Consider the following 17,914-nt stretch of genomic DNA (forward strand, 5'->3'; position numbering starts at 1 on the left):
TCAAATCATGTGGCGTCGGAAGCAAGCGCGTCATTCGAACTAAAATCTGCAGACTCCTCCCGAAGACTCAATGGGGCGAAGTCATCAGAGAAAAGGAAGGGGCAGGAGTTCAGTTAAGATGTGCCCCTTTGAAACCGCTTTGAAAAGATGCTGAAATAGCATGTACGATAATATTGATCCAGTTCCCGTTCAGAGACAGGCAAAGTCGAGGGATGTGCCCGCAATGGAGCGCCTTCCTCTCTATAGCAGTTGCTCTCACTGGTTCTCCATGTCCCCACTACTGTGACTGTAATGAGCCTTCTGCTGCCTCTTTTCCCTCCCCACCCCACTCCTCTGTGGCCTCCCACTGTCCATTCCACCTCCTAAGCCACTTGCTCCTCTCCTTCCCTGCACACACCTGTTAGCGACCCGTCAACCCTGTGCTGTACCTCTCGCCTCCTGTTCCCACACGCTCCATTACCACTGGCGTCTCTCATTCCTTGTTATAAGCGGACCTGTCTTCTGCGCACCACAAATGCTTTGTTTCACTTCATCGCCCCTGCTTATTTTTACCCTTTGTTGCTGCCTGCGTGTGGTTTTCTGTCCCACCTGGAAAAAATAGCTCTATGAGGTTAGGCTGACATGATATTTTCGTTGGGTTCTCTGATGAGATATCTAGTTTAAGTAAAGGATTTGTTTTGATCACAACAATGTCAGGGGGAGATCAGCATGTAGGAGGAGAATATTTCCTTGGCTTTCAAAGCTGTGATACGATGTGTTATGGCTCTAAAAATTGTGCCTTCCTAGGACATACACAGAAGTGCGAAACCACTTAAATCCCAAATTCCCATGTGCCTGGGTAAAAGCGTTTTCTTCTGACGTGTTTAGTTTTTGTATTAAATCCTAACTGTGACACTTCGTTCCCTGATTTGGCTGGACGGGAAAGCTGGGTCGTTGTCACTGATGTCCTGGATCTCCAGGGCAGCGCTGTATAGCTCCAGCGGGTTCTCTAGCACATTCTCAATGTGACAATCGCGATGTGACAAGTTAGACAAAGCTCCTCGGACTGCGCACGCGCAGTAGTGGGGAGCCTGCTGGAGCAGTTCTCCGTGCAGTTATTGGCTGGGACTCTGTGTGCCGCTGTTGGCCAATGAAGGAGCTGGGGATCTGGCGGCAATTCCTGCTGTGAACCGGGATGAGGCAGAGACTGTGAGAGCCGAGCGGGAGCTGTGCCGGAAACCAGTGCTCGAGTCTCAGCCACACAGCCCAGTCCAGGGACTTACCGGGTCTCAGTATGAAGGGACGAGCCGAGGATTTTTAAGGGAAAGAGACCGTGCAAACGCCTGGCTAAGGAGTTGCCCGACAGTGACATGAAACGCGCTGCTGGAAGGAGCCGCTGGGTAACTGAATGGCAAGTACTTAGTTTGTTGGTTTTGTCTGGCGTTTCGGAGTGGGCTTCCGCAGCAATTCGCTATGCCATACCCGAGGAAACGCAAAAAGGCTCCTCGGTGGGGAATGTGGTAGCTGATCTGGGCTTGGAGCTCAAGCGGCTGCCGGATCGCAGGCTCCGGGTGGTGTCTGGAGGTAGCAAGAGGTACTTTGAGGCAGATCTGAAGAGCGGGGTGTTGTTTGTGAAGGAGCGGATAGACCGGGAGGAACTCTGCGGGGCGCTGTCTCCGTGCACCTTGGGCTTTGAGATTGTGCTAGAGAACCCGCTGGAGCTATACAGCGCTGCCGTGGAGATCCAGGACATCAATGACAACGACCCAGCTTTCCCGTCCAGTCAAATCAGGCTGGAAGTCAGCGAGTCAGTGGCGCCAGGAGCGCGCTTCCCACTAGAGAGCGCGCAAGACCCGGATGTGGGGAGTAACTCTTTGCAGACCTACCAGCTCAGCGCCAACCAGCATTTTGTGCTAAATGTGAAGACGCGAGGGGATGGCAGCAAATATGCGGAACTGGTGCTGGAAAAGGAGCTAGACAGGGAGGAGCAACCAGAACTGCAGCTGGTCCTCACAGCACTGGATGGGGGAAGCCCTCCGAGATCTGCCAGTGTGCACATCCACATTGATGTTCTGGACGCTAATGACAATGCCCCGGTCTTTAACCAGACTACCTACCGGGCGAGCGTAAGGGAGAACACCCGGACAGACACTCTGGTGGTCAAAACCAGCGCCTTTGATTTGGATGCGGGGCCCAATGGAGATATAGTTTACTCCTTCGGTAGTCACACCGCTGCCAAAGTGAGAGAGCTCTTTGCCCTGGACTCCGCTACTGGAGAACTGAGAGTCAAAGGGCTCCTGGATTACGAAGAAACGGTTTTTTATGAGATTTATATACAAGCTAAAGACAAGGGCTCTAATCCGGGAGTGGCTCATTGCAAAGTACTGGTGGAAATCATTGATGTAAATGACAACGCCCCCGAGATCACAGTGACGTCAGTATACAGCCCGGTGCCTGAAGACGCCGCCCCAGGGACAGTGATAGCTTTGCTAAGCGTCACTGACCTGGATTCTGGAGATAACGGCTTGGTAAACTGCTTTATGCCCATTGGCATCCCTTTCACACTCAGTTCCTCCCTGAAGAATTACTACACGTTGAAAACCAAAGCAGCTTTGGATCGGGAACATGTGTCCGAGTATAACATCACCGTCACAGCCCGGGACTCGGGATCGCCCTCGCTCTGGGCGGAAAGCCAGATACTAGTGCAAGTGTCAGATATCAACGACAACCCCCCCCAATCTCCCCAGCTCTCCTACCAGGTGTATGTGGCGGAAAACAACATCCCGGGCGCGCCAATATTTAACGTCAGTGCCTGGGATCCAGACCTGAACCAGAACTCTCTCCTCTCCTTCTCCATCCTGGAAAACAGTCTCCCGGGCAATGTCGTTGGCAGGTATTTCTCCATCGGTCCGGAGAACGGCACCATTTGTGCCCTGCTCTCCCTGGACCACGAAGACATCCTGGAGTTCAGAATAACAGTGCATGTCCGCGATGGCGGCCTCCCGGCGCTCTCCACCAAGCTCACTGTCACTGTGTTTGTTACGGACCTGAATGACAACGCGCCCAACGTGTTATACCCGCCTCCAAACGCCAGTTCTTTGCACCTCGAGATGATCTCGCCGACAGTCAGCGCCCGGCACGTGGTCACCAAGCTCGTGGCCTGGGATGCGGACTCGGGATACAACGCTTGGCTCTCCTACATCCTTCTTCAGGCCACCGACACCAGCCTCTTCTCGGTGGGACTGCACAGCGGGGAGATCAGAACAGCTCGCCAGCTGCAGGAGGGCGATGCTCCTAAGCACACTTTGGTCATCTTGGTCAAAGACCATGGGGAGCCAGCTCGGTCCTCTAGCGCGACCATCACCATAGCCGTAGCGGAGACTGCTAAGGAGGCCATGACGGACCTCACTGATGTGTCCCACACACAAGACAAAAAGAAGCAGTTGACTTTCTATTTAATCCTGGCTGTGATCGTGGTCTCCGTGGCCTTCTTTGTCACGGTGATAGGGGTGAGCATTGTTCAATTTTACAAATGGAGGCAATCGAAGGAGATTTTCAGCTCCTCCAGGAGCTCCCTTTACGGAACGCCGGGGCCTTTCACCCGCATAGACGCTGTCCGCGGTGGATATGTGCCTCCGAACTTCTACCAGCAGGTGTATCTTACCACGGACTCCCGCCAGAGTGATCTTCTGTGCACAAAACCCTTCGCCCCCAGTCCCACTGGGAGCCGGCAGAACACTGTGAAAAACTGCGAGCCCGTATTATATCATCAGAGAATAGACACAGCTAGCAGGTGTCCCGCTCCCGGCGAGGTAATGTAGCCCTCTCATGTATTCGGTAATGTGTGGTCAGCTCTCAGCTCGAGATAGGTACAAACCACGCGCTTTTACCTGTTTGCTGCAGCTGTGGCGGTCAAAGCGACTTTATGTCCCTCTGTGTTGTATCGGCATTTAGTGAGCTGTTCCTGAACGCCGGGAATAACGAATCCCCACCGTTCCGCCATGTTTTATTCCCTAAATTAAGTGACTTTGAAAAGTGTCATAGTTTGTCCAGTGTCTTCCCGGAAGTAGATGTCCAAGATGTAAATGCTCCTTAGCTTTTGGTTGGCATAACGGAATCCCGGGGATATCTCTCATTAAAGTAATCGCGTTGAACAAGTGTATATTTAATTCAGTGTTCTGCCTCAAGAGATCGTGGAATCGCTCCACTGTGGGGAAGGTATTAGGACTCTATACACATGAGTGATTGAAGTCTTGGTTCGTGAGACGCATGTGTAACCTCCAGAGGCTGCTAAAGTTAATCTAAGGCCCACTGTAACTTTCCCTCGGCTAATCTAGTTTAGCTGTTTTTATTTTACTTTATAATAAGAATGTGGGCGAGAAGTTTACTCTGCAGCTTTGAAAGGGAATCAGATATCTTGTATTGGAAGCGAATGTTTTTCCCAATGACTATCCAAGTGCTTAGGGCTCATAATTGTGTACGGTTCTGAACTCCCGGAGTTTTCACTGTGGTCAGTGGGAAATAAGGGCAATCCTCACTCTGCAGATTTGCAAATAGTCTTAGAATCTCCCCAGTGTGGTTTTGTATCAATATGGTGGGTGGATACGTGAGAACTGAGGTGCCTCAGAATCAGAGAAAGAAGCTTTTGGCTCCTATACTTTAGAACAACATCTCATTGCCACGGTGTAGTATTACATCTTCATTATTTCTGAATTAATTGCACCTGTTATTGTATTGATTAGGCTATTATAATTTTGTATGTGATTTCATCTGAAAAATATGACTCTGAAAACAAGTAGTGTCCCCTAGGAACTTGCTCTTGGTGCAGTTACTGGTTATGTAAGAAATGAGTGCCATATCATGTGTCCTTACTGGGTTTTTTATTTTTAAGCTATTATAATGGTTAGAGAATAGACTTTCAAGAACACTAAATACCAACCATTTCATACTAACACAATCTGTGGTTGTATTTTAACACGTGAGAACAAATGCAGTGACTATATGATTGTGGTATAATATTTCACCGTCTTTCTCATTTTCCATGCAATTTTTTTCCCGTACATAGATCGGGGTGTAATATTTGCCTTTGATTGTCCTCTGGGTATATAACAGGCCGTGATTACATATTTCAGTTATTTTCAGCATTTGACTGAGTTGGATAGGTTTTTGCTGTAGACTCCGGTTTGAATAAGAAGTCAAGAATTAAATCCACCTGCTTTGGGTTTTTTAAATACTTGAAATGGTATTCATTTTGCACCTCAGTAAGCAACAAATTAGCAGAAGTTTGAGTGTTGTAGGTTATTCCCGTTGTTCTTACTAATTAACCCTTGTGCAGTCAGAATAATATAGAAGCTTTCAGTTCCATAGAATTGTTTGATCATGAGGAATAAGACAACGTGGTAAATCCCTGAACTGATAAGAGCCTACAGTTTCTGGGACAGGTGTTATATATAATTTGTGAGACATATACAGTAATGCACATATATTTTCTACACAAGAACACAAGAGTGTTGAAAATGATAGGGTGGGAAATACATTATTTTGTAGTCTTGGAGGCAGGGAGCAGGAAATATTACATATGTAAAAGCAATGAAAAAAGAACCTTGTAGCTTTAAGAGCGTTTCTGCTGTGGTTATTGGCTGAGTCCCTGTGGCGCTGTCTGCCAATGAGGTGCTGAAATGAGAGTGAATCAACTCTGCTACCCCAGAGAGTACAGCGTAACCCTTCCAGCACTCGCCAAGCAAAGGCAGAAAAAGCAGGAGCAGGGAGAGAAACCTCGCTCTGGCTGCTGCAGGTTAGATTTTTCCGTAATCATTATTAAGGATCTGCACCCGCAGCCAGACCAGCTTGTGCATCCAGCAGCCAACGGTGGAAATGGGCGACGGAAGCCAGGGCAATAAATGCAAAAGACCAAGTCGTTTATCCCTTTTTTTCTCTCTTGCCATTTGGATTTAATCTCTGGGCAAATTCGATATTCTGTCCCAGAGGGATCCCAGTAGGGCGCCTTTGTGGGGAATATAGCAGCAGATTTGATGCTGGATATTGATTCCTGGGTGGCTCGCAGGCTGCAGGTCTCTGATGAGGCGAACAGGCAGCATTTTCGAGTGAATCTGGGAAGCGGTCCTCTTCTTATAAAGGATCCAATCGACCGGGAGGCGCTTTGTGGGCTGCGGTCTAGCTGCTTTATGCAGTTAAGAGTTCGTGACTGAAGTTCGCTTTGAAGTGTACCGAGCAGTGGTGGAGATCGCAGAGTTAAGGACCATCCTCCCAGCTTTCTGAAAAGAGAACTGGGTTTAGGAATAGGGAGCCAGTGTCCCCGGGACAACGGATCCCGCAGGAGAAAGCAGGGGATCCTGACCTTGGCGGTAATCCCGTCATGGGCTGAAAAGCCCCAAGGGTCACTTTGCTCTGGAAGTGAAGTTGCGCAGCGATTGGAGTCTCGTGTCAGAGCTGCTGCTGGGAGGAGCTTTAGACAGAGAGAAACAAGTCGCTACCACTTGGTATCAACAGCTCTGGATGGGGCCTCCCGCCACGCTCCGGGGTAAAAAAGCTCGGGGTCTCTGCTCTGGACGCCAGTGACCATGCGCCGCTCTCTGATCAGTCTGCCTAAAGAGTCAGCCACCCGAGCCCTTGTGGTCCAACCAGGGGCGGCTCTACAAAGTAGGCTGCCCCAAGCAGCGCGGAGCGCTGCGCCGCCCTTCCCCAGTCCCGCGGCGGGTCCCCTCTTCCCGCGGCTCCGGCATCCTGGGGAGGGCGGCATTTGGCTCCGGTGGAGTTCCCGCCGGCATGCCTGCGGCAGGTCCACCGGAGCCCGGGACGAGCGGACCTGCCGCAGTCATGCCTGCGGGAGCTCAACCGGAGCCGCGGGAAGACGGGACCCGCCGCAGTCATGCCTGCGGCAGGTCCGCTTGTCCCGGGCTCCGGTGGACCTGCCGCAGGCATGCCGGCGGGAGCTCCACCGGAGCCAAATGACGCCCTCCCCAGGATGCCGCCCCAAGCGGGCGCTTGGCCCGCTGGTGCCTAGAGCCGCCCCTGGGTCCAACTGAAGGCCACTTACCCAGACAAGGTCACATCACCTGGGGTGGTAGTTTAGCCTAATTGATAATCCTGCAGCCTAGGACTTTAAGGAGCTGGGTTCTGATTCCTGCTTAGATAGTGAGTGATCCTGGACAAGTTAGTTCAGCTCTTTATATCTCATTGGGGGGGGGGGGAGAGATAGCTCAGTGGTTTGAGCATTGGCCTGCTAAACCCAGGGTTGTGAGTTCATCCCTTCCAACCATGTTCGCCATGCACCTCAAAGCAGGGAGGACACACTGCTGGGCAGGCTGGATTCAGGTAGATGTTAGGAATTTGACATCAGAGCAAACGATGGGGATTGCCTCCCATGAAGTGGTGCTGCAGCGTTAATGCAGAATGTCAGTGATACCACCCCGGGGATCAGACTGACCCTGGTGCTGGGCTGGAGAGCCGAGCTGGGGGCTGTGGCAGCGCTCAACAACGCCAAAGATCTGGATAAGAGGATTATGGAGAAGTGACTCGCCCCATCGCTGAGCACCTGCCCTTCAGACTGAGATCCCCCTTGAGAAACCAGTTCTCCTTGGTCATTGCAGCTCCCCTGCCTAGTGAGGCGTGTTCCGGCGCGCAATCACAGTCACTGCCGCCGCTTCCGGATCGCCGCCGAAAGAGCTTTGGCGAGAAACCTTTCCTCTGTGAACCACAATCTGCCCGGGTTCCCGGAATCTGCCTCCCAGGTGCTTGTGAAGGAGAACGCCGCCCCCGGCGCTCTGGGGTTCCCTGCGTCAGCGTCTGACCCAGACTCAGGCCAGAACTCGCTCAGTTCCAACTCCCCGGTGCGTGTACACCCAGCCACAGGAAGCGCCCATCTGCTCGAACGTCTCCATCAACTCCCAGACCGCCAGCGTCCACCCCCTCCGCTCCTTTGACCGCGAGCAAACGCAAACTCTCCAACTCCAGGTGTAGGCCAGAGACCCGTCTCTGCGGCAGCGCCTCTGTTCGCCTCTCTCTTCTGGACTTCACTGACAACCCCTGCCATTTGATACCCGCGGGTCAAGCCAGCTCTGTCTCCGCAAACCCTTCCTCCTTCTGCCGACGCCGCTCACCTGGTGATCAAGGTGACAGCTGTGGGCTCAGATTCGGGCCCAAACGCCTGGCTTTCTTCTCAACGGATCAGCGCCCTAGATCCTAGCCCGTTTGTGGTATCACCTTACAGCGGGGAGATTAGAACCGCCCACGCAGTTCACGGAGATATTTTGCCCCCACATCTTATAATCCTTGACCACCCTCTGTCAGCCTCCCTGACCCTTATGGTCTCCATAGAAGACAATGCTATTGCCGCCTTCTCTAAATGTAAAGCATTTTCCACAGCCAAAGAGAACGAGTCCCACTGGACCCTGTGTCTGATTCTATCCTTGGCAGCGATCTCAGTCATCGCCTTTGTCTCCTTCCTTGCCCTGCTCTCCAGGTGCTGCGGAGACAGTGCTTGTGATTATAGCTGTTGGGGAGGGAGCTGCTCCTGTATAGTCCAGTAGGCGGCGGGAGGAAGTCAGACACTCCAATGGAATTCTTGGCGCTGAAGAGCCTATTACATTTATTGACATAGGGGGAAATGCCCCCATGCCCCAGACTCACTACTACGGATCCTTTGTTTCTTCAGCCTCCAGGAGCAACAGCTTCATGTTGTTGAAACCTTTCAATATATCTCCAGCATGGGACGTTTCCAACCCAAGCTGCCAGTCAACAGCCGTGAGCCAGAACAAAGAGGTGAGAAGCACTTTTAATCGAGATGAGGGTGGCCGAACCCCTCAGCTGCAGGGAGAGATGATAGGACTCCTGGGGCATATGGATCAGAGCGTGTGGATGAGCCTAGCTCCCAACAGGAGATTAAAGGAGAACAGTAAAAATCTATTATAACCCCTTCCCGTTCTTTCCAGCTGCATCCTTTACAAGGGTTGAGCAGAATACTCTGTGCGCGATCTTCACATAGCGTTTAAACGAACTAAGAATGGTCGCAAGTGAGCGGAATAACGTTTAATTTGGTAATAAGTTATATCACCAATGTTAGTGTTCGCTTGTTTATTTACCGGTCTGCACGAAATGTGCAATTCCCCAGATTGTGAATGGTAAATCTGGCCTTTGGAGCAAACGGATACCCGTGACTAAGGTAAAATGCTCGGTTCAGTTCATCCGCTGCCGAGTGCAATTGTTGGCTGTTGGTAAATTGCCTCCTATCGCTCTTAGCCGTGCGGGCCCTTTAAGCGTTCCCCATCACTGCCTGTAAGCTGAGCGTGGCTGATTCTCTTCCACGAATCAGATGTTGCCGTTGCAGTGGTGATCGAGTCTCCTCTGACTGACAGTGGGACTGTCCCACCCCCTTCCTCCGGGCCAGACGAAGCGCTGCTTGTTGCTGCTCTGCAGGGAAACAAGGCAGGGACGCTGGCTCTGCGCCGCCCTGCTCGCCTGGGGGGGTCTGAAACCCGCCGCCTGCCGCTGCTCTCACCCAGTGGCCTCGGCTGTGCCGGAGCGGAGAGAGCTCCGGGAAAGGCAGGGCGGGTTCCCCCGGTTTGGTCTGCGCCATGGGCTCAGCGGTGGAGAGCAGGGGGTTCCTGCAGTGGCAAGTAGGCGCTTTGCTTCTGGTTTCCTTCCCGCTGCGGGGTGGGGGGCAGGCGGCACAGATCCGTTACTCCATCCCGGAGGAGTTGGCTCCGGGATCCTTTGTTGGGGATGTGGCTAGGGACCTGGGTCTGGATGCTGCCCGGGTGGCCTCCCGACATCTGCAGATCCTGCCCGGCTCGGCTCAGAGGCACTTCAGAGCAGAGGCGCAGAGCGGTGTCTTGGTGGTGGAGGAGCGGATAGACCGAGAGCGGCTCTGCGGCTCTAGTCCGCGCTGTCTGCTGTACCTGGAGATCTTGCTGGCCAACCCGCTGGCCTCCCACCGCGTGGAAGTGGAAGTTCTGGATGTGAACGACAATGCTCCGGCGTTCCTTACTAGCCTCACCCGCTTGGAGATTGCCGAGTCCGCAGCGCCAGGCGCTCGGTTCCCTCTGGAGCCTGCAGAAGATTTGGACTTTGGAGCCAACTCCGTCAGCACCTACCGGCTGAGCCCTCCTGGATGTTTCACCTTGAGTGTGAAGAATCGTAAAGACGGCAGCAAACACCCCGAGCTGGTTCTGGAGAAGGCGCTAGACCGGGAGCAGCAGGAGCAGCATCGGCTGGTGCTCACAGCACTGGATGGTGGGCTTCCTGCTAAATCCGGAACTGCTGAGATTGTCGTCTCCGTTATTGACGCCAACGACAACCCGCCCGTCTTTGATCAGCCCGTGTACAAAGTAACCCTGCTGGAAAATGCGCCGGAGGGGACTATGGTGATTAAATTAAATGCAACCGACCAGGACGAGGGGACGAATGGAGAGATCGCCTATTCCTTCAGCAGCCACACTCGCCAGAAAATCCGGCGGTTGTTCAGCGTTCAGGAAAGGACCGGAGAAGTAAGAGTCCTGGGAAATGTGGACTATGAAGAGGGCACAGTGTACGAGATCGATGTGAGGGCCAAAGACATGGGCTCTCCCTCTATGGACGCCCATTGCAGCGTCTTGGTGGAGATAACGGATGTCAACGACAACGCCCCTAGCGTTAGGTTCACGTCGCTCTCAGCCACGGTTCCAGAGGACGCGCCAGCGGGGACGGCGGTGGCTCTTCTCAGTGTAAGTGATGGAGACTCCAGGGAAAACGGAGAGGTTCAGCTGCAGCTCCCGGCAGACATCCCCTTCCAGATCGTACCGTCCTTCAGGAACCACTACTCCTTGGTCACCAGAGGCCCGCTGGATCGGGAGGAGGTCTCGGAGTATAAGGTTGTGATCACAGCTACAGATTCTGGATCGCCGCCACTTTCCAGCCAGAACAGCCTCCTGATAAACATATCTGACCTGAACGATAACCCACCCCGCTTTTCCCAGCCTGCCTACCAAGCGGAGGTGCTAGAGAATAATGCTTTGGGCGTTCCCATCTGCTCCGTGTCCGCCTTTGATCCCGATCTGGGCAAGAACTCCCAGCTGTCTTACTCCATCGTGGATAGTACCGTGCAGGGGGTGCCCGTTTCCTCCTATGTCTATGTCAGCGCCGAGAACGGGACCATCTACAGCAGCTCCTCGTTCGATCATGAACAAATCAAACAGATAGTTGTGCAGATACAAGCCAGGGACGGCGGGTCACCGCCTCTCAGCACCAACGTGACTGTCTCTATCTTCATCCTAGACCGGAACGATAACGCTCCTCTGATTATCTATCCTGTGGCTCGGAAGGGGTTCCTGGCCCAGCAGTCCGTCCCTTTCTCTTCGCAGGCGGGACACTTCGTGACCAAAGTGACAGCTGTGGACGCAGACTCGGGGCGGAACGCATGGCTCTCCTACAAATTGCATCAAGCTACAGACCTAAGCCTCTTCAAAGTCTCCCCATACACCGGGGAGATTAGAACTACCCGAGCTCTCCTTGAACAAGACTCCCCCACGCAGAAGATTGTCCTTGTGGTCGAAGACGGTGGGGAGCCGCCCATGTCTACCACAACCACTGTGATCATGAACATAGAGCAGGACCCTGACCGGAGCTCAGCAGACTTCAGGAAGTCTAACCTGGAACAGGATGGCCTTCCCCCCCTGACAGTGTACCTCATAATTGCTCTGGCAGCAATCTCAGCCCTCTCTGCTATGATTTGCGTATTTTTAGCGGTGAAGTGCCTTAGAAATGCAAGAACCAGAAACTCGGATGCAGCTTGGACTACTTATCTAAAGGGAGGAAATACCCTGCAGGCAGGGAGACACTTTGATAGAGGTCTTCAGAGCATGGAGGAGAAACTGGAGTTCCCCACTGCCTTTGGAGGAGATTTTCTTTCTCGAAGTCCTCTCCAAAAGCCTGGTCAGACTCCATTATCAGAGGGGAGCAATCTCCTGTTTGCAAAACCCGTTAGTCAACCGGACATGAACAGCGCAGACACTCTTCTGGCCAGCAATAACCTCAGCGATCCCAGTGAGGTGAGAAGTGAGAGACAATTACATATTTGGTGTTTGAGTAAATGTCTTCTTGTGATGTCCTTAGCATGTTGGTTAATTGCTTTTATTTCAGATGACTTGTTATTTGGAAAACATCTATTTACTCTTTGGTTTTAAGTGAGGGATTAATATTGGAGTCCCTGGTGAAGAAGGCGAGGTATTTCTCTCAGCCTGCATAGAAGTAATAACTGTACTGTTGTCCTTGTACAGCAGCTTTAAAAAAAGTGCACAATGGATTATGTCTCTGGAAATCCGCCTGGGTTTCTTTAAAACACACGGCAAGGCCTCAAAATAGTGTTGTAAATGTGAACATTCTACTCTCTTGGGGGGTAAATTATCGCAGTAGTGTTGGGAGACCCTGACAGATTTCCAGATCTTGTGCTGAAAGGTGGCAGTTGCGAGGTGTTTAGAAAGTGCTCCGGTCTATCTGGTTACCCTGAGGTTTCAAAATGATATTGGGGATATTTCGCCAAACCAGTGAAATGTTTGATGTGGAGCGTTCATCGGGTTTAACAAATACCTTTTCATAGCGTGTGAAATCACTGTATACAGAGACCAGGGTTCTGTTTACAGAGACCAGGGTTCTGCATTCATCACAGCTGAGGATTTGTCCTTTGTTGCGATGAGGTGGGTGACATCTAAAGTCACGATTGTGGTTTCCAAAGCAAAATAATGAGAATTTGTACCTTGTATGCTTCCACGACGTGCTGTTTCCTTGAGAACAAAAATCTGAGCTGCTAAATTTAGCTGCCAAAACCACTGACTAACGCTTGTGAAATGTAATTCTGGGGGAGTTAGTCCTCCTGACGCGGGCTTGCGGCGCTCGTCTCTGTAGCTTTAAGTGTTTAGGAGGCGTTGTCATTGGCCGAGAGCGGATGGAACTGTCATCCAATGAGGTGCTGATCTAGGCTGTAGGGATCTGCTCTTCCTCTCTGTGCCCCCCCTTTTCCTCCGGAGCTGTAGCTATGATTCAGCTCCCCTCCCCCATCTCACCCCCTCCACTCAGTGACTAACAATCGCTGCTGCAGCTAGGCAAACCCGGGCGCCGTTCTATCAGCTGTGGAGGGGAATACCGGGGATTTTAGAAGCTCGTATCCAGACCCCGGTGCCTCCTGTGTGCCGGGACAAAACAAAGACTCTTTCTAAAAGAGGATAGCTCAGAAATGGAGCCCAGAAGCCCCGGGCAACCCGCTTGGAAATGGCAAGTACTGAGTTTGCTTTCCGTGTGCGGCTGGGGCTGGGTCTCTGGGCAGATTCTCTATTCAGTGGTGGAGGAGTCGGAGCTGGGAACAGTGGTGGGGAATGTGGCTCAAGATCTAGGCTTAAAGGTGGCGGATCTTTCGGGTCGCAGGCTGCGCTTGGGTTCGGAGGAGAGCAGACGGTACTTTGCGGTGAGCCTGGCCAGCGGCGCTCTGCTGGTGAATGAAAAGATAGACAGAGAGAGCCTGTGCGGAGCCAGCGCGGGGTGTGTGCTGCCGGTGCAGGTCGTTATAGAAACCCCCCTGGAGCTTTTCCGCCTGGAGGTTGAGATTCTGGACCTGAATGACAATTCGCCCAGCTTTCCCATTGCCCAGCGCACGGTGAGGATAGCGGAGTCAGCCACCGGGGCTGCGCGCTTCCCTCTGGAGAGTGCCCAGGACCCGGATGTGGGGACCAACACTGTCAGCTCCTACCGGCTCAGCCCCAGCCCGCACTTCTCACTGAATGTGAAGAAGCTTAAGGACGGCAAACTCTTCCCGGAGCTGGTGCTAGAGCAAGCCCTGGACCGAGAGGAGCAGCGAGAACACCAGCTGGTACTGACCGCCATTGACGGGGGAAATCCGGCCAGGTCAGGCACTGCGCAGATAACCGTGGTTGTTGTGGATATCAACGACAATGCACCTGTGTTCGACCAGTCTGCCTACAAGGTCAGCGTGCCGGAAAACACCCCTGCGGGCACTCTGCTTATTCAGCTCAATGCTACTGACCCTGACGAGGGCCCCAGCGGAGAAGTACAGTACTCCTTTGCCGTCCACACTTCCGACTCCGTCCGGAAGTTGTTTTATTTGGATCCCCCCACTGGCGCCATCCGCATTCAGGGAGTTGTGGATTTCGAAGAAGCGGGTTTCTATGAAATCCACGTAGGAGCCCGAGACGGGGGCGTGCCGGAAATGGAAGGTCACTGCGTTCTCCAGGTGGAAATAGAAGACGTCAATGACAATTCCCCAGAGGTCCTGCTGACCTCCTTGGTAAACCCAGTGCCAGAAAACACCCCCTTGGAGACCGTGGTGGGGCTTTTCAATGTGCGAGACCGAGACTCGGGTGCCAATGGGGAAGTGAGTTTAGGAATAGCACCAAATTTGCCATTCAAAATTAAATCCTTCGAAAACCACTATGCGCTGATCACCCGCGAGAAGCTGGACAGAGAATCCGTCTCTCAATACACCATTGAGCTGACTGCCAGAGACGCAGGATCCCCCTCTCTGACCACCGAGACCACAATACTGCTGAACATTTCGGATGTCAATGACAACCCCCCTCGCTTTTCTCAGACTTCCTACAACGCCTTCCTGAGCGAGAACAACCCCCCGGGCTCCTTGCTCTGCACCGTGTCGGCTTCCGATCCCGACGAGGGAGAAAATTCCCGCCTCACTTACTCTATAGCGGGAAGTCAGATCCAGGATGCGCCTGCCTCTTCCTTCGTTCACATTAACCCGGACAATGGCAATGTTTACGCGCAGCGCACTTTTGACTTTGAGTTGCTTCAGGTGCTGCAAATCCCCGTGTCTGTGAAGGACTCGGGGTCTCCTCCTCACGGCTCCAATGTTACCGTCTACGTCTTTATTCTGGATCAGAACGATAACGCCCCGGTCGTTTTGCAGCCGGTGACTGGCAGCCAGGTCGCAGCGCCCCAAAGGATACCCCAGTCTGTTCCCGCTGGCTACATGGTCACCAAAGTCACAGCAGTGGATGCAGATTCTGGCCATAACGCCTGGCTCTCCTATTCACTGCTGCCACAGTCTACAGAACCCTCCTTGTTCCGAGTGGCTCCTTACACAGGAGAAATCCGGACCACCCGGGGCTTCCAAGACACAGACCTGGCCGCACAGAAAATCGTCGTGCTAGTCAAGGACAACGGGGACCCAGCTTTGTCCTGCACAGTCACCATTATGGTTTCCTTAGAAGACAAAGCGTCGGAGGAAAACTCCAAATCTCGCGATTTCCTTACAAACCCCAAAGATAAGCCCGACCTGACTCTCTATTTAATTATTGCGCTGGTGGCAGTTAGCATGGTGTCTCTTGTCACTTTCATCGTATTCTCTGCAAAGTGCCTCAGGAAAAGAGACTCCTGTTGCTGCCTGAGCAACTCACCCTCTAGGGACATTTTCAAACACTCCAGCCCAAAGCTTCAACTGAACACGGACGGCACGTTGAAATACATGGAGGTGACACTCAGGCCCACAGACTCTCAGAGCCAGTGTTATAGGACCTGCTTTTCTCCAGGCTCAGACAGAAGTGACTTCACCTTTATGAGACCTATGAGTTGTCCCCCGCCCAGTGCCCTAGCGATGGAAACTGACACGTTCTTATCTGGTACAGATACATCGAATGAATCCGGTCAGGTGAGATGGCACTTTTGCCCTTCATTTCTCACAAATGACACGGGTGTCTTGAAGCGTGTTTCCTATATGACCAAGGACAGAGCAGCACATGGGATTTGTGTCTAGGGATGAACTGTGAAAATGTGTTATCATGAAGTGCGCTCAGGCACCAAGGGTTTATTTTGTTTGGTTTATGTAAAATAACGCTCCAGATGTGTGTAAGGCAAATATTCCAGACACACTCGTGTTCACACAATGAACTGTTCATTAGTTTGTGAGTCAGAAAATCCGGGATTTAGTTCACTGGACTGTGCCTTAAACAATGACAAATTTATAACATGGTTATGACAGGAAGTGTGCAAGCAATTAATTAAATGAGATTAATCTGGAAGCTCTAATGAGGGAAGGGAGGGGAAAAGAGAGGACGGACATTGATTATTTGTTCTCATTTAACTAACTTTCAGTTCCAAATGAGACCGTCTGAACCTAATTTAAAGGGTTTCAGTTCATGCAAAATATCAGTGTGTTTTCAAGAAAATGCTTCTGTTTTGCAAACAGGTAATTCGGATCACACTTCTGCAAGCCTTGTTGCTGACACTCATGCTTAAATCACAAAGAGTTCGCTTTGTTCGTCATTGTTTGCGGTTTGCCTGGTATCTCTAGGTTAAAAACTGCAGGTTCCACGGACCTTTGTTACACAGCAGCAACTTCCGCCCATGGATTGGTGCTTGTGTTGCTGTCCCGGGAAGGAGGCTAGTGATTGGATAAACGGAAAGACACTCTTAGCCAATGAATAAGAGACTAATACTGGAGATCAGCGCGTACCCCTCCCCTTCTCGCCGGAGCCGTATCTGCTTCTTTCAATAGGTGTCCAAAACAATGAATGAGAGGTAAACAGTGAGCGCAGACCCCTTTCTCTCTGATACTTTATTACAGACTCACAGTTCATCGGCCAGCAGTTTAAGCAGACACGCTTTCTTTGCTGTGCATAGCTTCTCGCTGTGGATTTAGAAAGATGCTAAGAGCAGAAAAGTCTGCCTGGTCCCTGGGACTCCTGCCTTTCTTTTCTCTCTGTTTGTTTTTGCATAGCTCTTCCGCCCAGATCCGTTACTCTATCCCAGAGGAACTGACTCGAGGTGCCTTTGTGGGAAATATTGCTAAGGATCTAGGGACAGATGTGGCAAAACTCGCGGCTGCTAATCTGCAGGTTCTTTCTGATTCTGATTCCCAATATTTCTCTGTGAATGTGAACACTGGGATTATAGTGGTCAATGACAGAATCGACAGAGAGCGGCTCTGCGGGCAGAACTCGCGGTGCTTCTTGCAACTCAAACTCGCTATCGAAAATCCAGTGGAGTTCTACCGCATTGAAGTGGAAATATTGGATATAAATGATAATCCTCCTGAATTCCCGAGCAGCGAGATCGCTTTACAGATCTATGAACTGGCCTCTCTGGGCGCCCGCTTTCCTATCCATCAGGCGCAGGACTCGGACGTGGGCTCTAATGCTTTGCAGACCTACCACCTCAGCGCCAATGAGAATTTCAATCTCAACGTGAAGGCACGTACAGATGGCAGCAAATTCCCGGAGCTGGTGCTGGAAAGAGCGCTGGACAGGGAGCACAGAGCTGTCCACCATTTGGTCCTGACAGCTGAGGATGGCGGCTCTCCCCCCAGGTCCAGCAAAACACGAATTGCTGTCCAGGTTCTAGACGCCAATGATAACCATCCAGTGTTCGATAAACCCTCCTACCAAGCTCGTTTGGTGGAAAACTCTCCCTCGGGCACGCTAGTCATTAAACTGAATGCCACAGACGTGGACGAAGGGCCTAACGGAGACGTACGCTATTCCTTGGGCAGCCACAACTCGGAAGCTTTGCGCAGGATATTTACAATAGACGATCAGACGGGAGAAATCCGAGTTCAGGGGAATCTAGATTTTGAAGAAGCGTCTGTCTACGAGATTGAAGTTGAGGCCAAGGATATGGGCTCTCCCACAATGGAGGAGCATTGCAGCGTCACTGTAGAGGTCACGGATGTGAATGACAATCCCCCAGAGGTGATCCTCACCTCCTTCTCTAGCTCCCTGAGTGAAGATGCCCCTCCCGCGACTGTGGTCGCTGTGATACACGTGAAAGACAGAGACTCCGGGGAACATGGGAAAGTCCAGTGCCATCTACCCAGAAGCCTTCCCTTCAAACTTCGGAAAGACTTTGAGCACCAGTATTCCCTGCTCACCAGCCAAGGGCTGGACCGCGAGAGCGTCTCCCAGTACAATGTCACCATCTCCGC

The 17,914-nt window shown here is 52.0% G+C and overlaps 3 protein-coding genes across 3 annotated transcripts in view; all 3 read left to right on the top strand.

The window, feature by feature from the left end:
• Positions 1–17,914, top strand: part of LOC120370247 (protocadherin gamma-B5-like) — a 234,953-nt gene that overhangs the window by 176,075 nt on the left and 40,964 nt on the right. The window lies entirely within an intron of this gene.
• Positions 1–17,914, top strand: part of LOC120369813 (protocadherin gamma-B1-like) — a 101,304-nt gene that overhangs the window by 76,913 nt on the left and 6,477 nt on the right. The gene's annotated exons all lie outside the window — the stretch shown is intronic.
• LOC120370179 (protocadherin gamma-C3-like) lies at positions 1,350–8,768 on the top strand. The gene is made up of 2 exons (XM_039484476.1): positions 1,350–3,791; positions 8,654–8,768. The coding sequence occupies exons 1-2, from the start codon at positions 1,350–1,352 to the stop codon at positions 8,681–8,683; spliced, it is 2,472 nt and encodes an 823-aa protein (XP_039340410.1). The 3' UTR covers positions 8,684–8,768.

Source organism: Mauremys reevesii, linkage group 8, assembly GCF_016161935.1.
Source record: "Mauremys reevesii isolate NIE-2019 linkage group 8, ASM1616193v1, whole genome shotgun sequence".
Classification (NCBI taxonomy): Eukaryota; Metazoa; Chordata; order Testudines; family Geoemydidae; genus Mauremys; species Mauremys reevesii.

Coding starts and splice junctions, on each gene's coding strand:
- LOC120370179 (XM_039484476.1), top strand. CDS start 1,350: ATGAAACGCGCTGCTGGAAGGAGCCGCTGGGTAACTGAATGGCAAGTA. Junction 3,792..8,653: donor GGTGTCCCGCTCCCGGCGAG/GTAATGTAGCCC, acceptor TTGTTTCTTCAG/CCTCCAGGAGCAACAGCTTC.